This window comes from Eimeria maxima, genomic scaffold, assembly GCF_000499605.1.
Source record: "Eimeria maxima Weybridge genomic scaffold, Emw_scaff429, whole genome shotgun sequence".
Taxonomy (NCBI): domain Eukaryota; phylum Apicomplexa; class Conoidasida; order Eucoccidiorida; family Eimeriidae; genus Eimeria; species Eimeria maxima.
Window position 1 is genome coordinate 25,001 of NW_013563849.1, and position 2,140 is coordinate 27,140.

Genomic DNA, 2,140 nt, shown 5'->3' on the forward strand with positions numbered 1-2,140 from the left:
TGTTAATTAGCAGCAATCCGTGGTGCTTGCTGTCCTTTGCAGGAGCTGCAGCAGCACCAGCAGCAGCTGCTGCAATTGAAGCAGCAGCAACAGGAGCAACAGCAACAGCAGCAGCAGAATTGGGAGCAACAACAGCAGCAACAACAGCAGCAACAGCAGCATCAACAGCAGCAGCAGCAACAGCAGCAGCAGGCGGACCTCAGCCTGCGGAGTTGCTTCCTTGCGCTTACTCTCGGTAAGTTGGTGTTGCTGCTGTTGCTGCTGTTGTTGCTGCTGCTGTTGCTGCTGTATATGCTGCTCCTCCTGCTGCTGTTGTTGCTGCTGCACATGCTTGTGTTTTTGCTGCTGCTGCTGCTGTTGCTGCTGCAGCGGAGTGCATTCGGCTGCAGCCTTCTGCTGCAGTTGCTGCTGATGTCTTGTCTTGCTGCTTGCTGCTGCTGGACTCGGTTACTGTTGCTGCTGCACAGAAAGCAGCAGCAGCAGCAGCAAGCAGCATCCTTGCTGCATGCATAGATGCATGCATGCAACACGTGTTGCTGCTGCTGCAGCAGCAGCACGACAGGGTGCTGCAGGCTGAGCATAAAGAGAAATGTCTTGCTGACAGCAGCAGCGAGCAGCAGCCTGATGCAGCAGCAGCAGCAGCAGCAGGCTCATTAGAAGAGCAGCAGCAGCAGCAGCAGCAGCAGGAGTTGCAGCAGCAGCAACTTGTTCTTGCTAAGACAGAGAAGAAGCAGCAAAGGGAGAAGGAGCTGCAGCTGCTGATGGTGTTGCATGGATGTTTGCTGCTGCATACACCAGATGAGCAGCAGCAGCAGCAGCAGCAGCGGCAGCAACTGCAGCAGCGGCAGCAGCAGCAGCTGCCACTGCAGCAACGCCACTCTGCTGCTGCTCTGCAGCCTTGGGTACATCAGGTGTGGCGCCAGCAAATCTGCTATTGTTGCTTCTGCTGCTGCTTCTGCTGCTGCTGCTGCTAATGTTCGTGCTGCTGCTGCTGCAGCTGCTGCTGCTGCTGCAGCAACAGCAAGTGGCACTGCACGTGCTGCAGCAGCAGGAGCTGCTGCTGCCGTTGCATGAAGGAGCTTACAGTGCAGCACGTGCAGGTTGCTGCACGATCTTGCGTCAGCCTTTAGCAACAGCAGCAGCAGCAGCAACAGCAGCAGCAGCTGCAACAGCAGCAGCAGCAGCAGCAACTGCATGCATGCATGTGTATGCAGGTAGTGGAGATATTATCTCTCTTATCTACAAGTCGTGTTGAAGGAGAAAGATCAATAATTGCTGCATGCATTGTGCAGCTATTTTCTTGCTTCCCCCGCTGCAGCAGCAGCAGCAGCAGCAGCAGCAGCAGCAGCAACAGCAAGGAAGATTGTAATTGCTGCTGCTGCTGTATACCTGCCGCCATTAAAAAGTTTTTAAGTGGAAATACACCCGAAGAAAAACTTACAGGACTCGCTGTTCTAAGGTAAGCTAGGGTTTAGGGTTTAGGGTTTAGGGTTTAGGGTTTAGGGTTTAGGGTTTAGGGTTTGGGGTTTAGGGTTTAGGGTTTAGGGTTTGTATGTACTCAGAGATGCTGCATTAGATTCTTTACTTCTTCCTAATTATTTATTTTCTCCTTTTGTAGATTGTCTCTCTACAGAGGACCTCCGCGTAAGCAGCTGCTGCTGTTGCTGCAGCTGCTGCTGCTGCTGTTGCTGCTGCTGCTGTTGCTGCTGCTGCTGTTGCTGCTGCTGCTGTTGCTGCGACTGCCTGCCACCTAGCCGTAACCTAGCCTAACCCTAAACCCTATAATCCTACCTGTCTCCCTCCTCGAACCCTAAACCCTAAACCCTAAACCCTTATTTGCTGCTGCTGTGTATATACTACAGGTACGGCGTGTAGCAGTAGTAACATTAGGGTGTATATACACCTCATCCTTAGGTGCTAATTGGGGTTTAATGGAGAAAACACAAACCCTAGCTGGATATCTATTAGAAGCTCTACAGGTAGGGTTTAGGGTTTAGGGTTTAGGGTTTAGGGTTTAGGGTTTAGGGTTTAGGTTGTTGTATGATGAAAAAAGCAGATAAAGGGTTTGTACAACCGCTAAAAAAAAAAAAAAAAAAAAAAAAAAAAAAAAAAAAAAAAAAAAAAAAAAAAAAAAAAAAAA

General features: G+C 50.4%; 1 protein-coding gene across 1 annotated transcript in view; it reads left to right on the plus strand.

The window, feature by feature from the left end:
• Nucleotides 1–2,044, plus strand: part of EMWEY_00032700 (hypothetical protein, conserved) — a gene marked incomplete at both ends in the record, with an annotated part of 8,206 nt that extends 6,162 nt beyond the window's left edge. Inside the window, 5 exons of the mRNA XM_013478422.1 lie at nucleotides 43–235; nucleotides 370–902; nucleotides 1,131–1,459; nucleotides 1,563–1,644; nucleotides 2,033–2,044. Coding sequence (XP_013333876.1) covers nucleotides 43–235; nucleotides 370–902; nucleotides 1,131–1,459; nucleotides 1,563–1,644; nucleotides 2,033–2,044 — 1,149 coding nt within the window. The remainder of the gene's footprint in view (nucleotides 1–42; nucleotides 236–369; nucleotides 903–1,130; nucleotides 1,460–1,562; nucleotides 1,645–2,032) is intronic.
• Nucleotides 2,045–2,140: the final 96 nt, after the last annotated feature.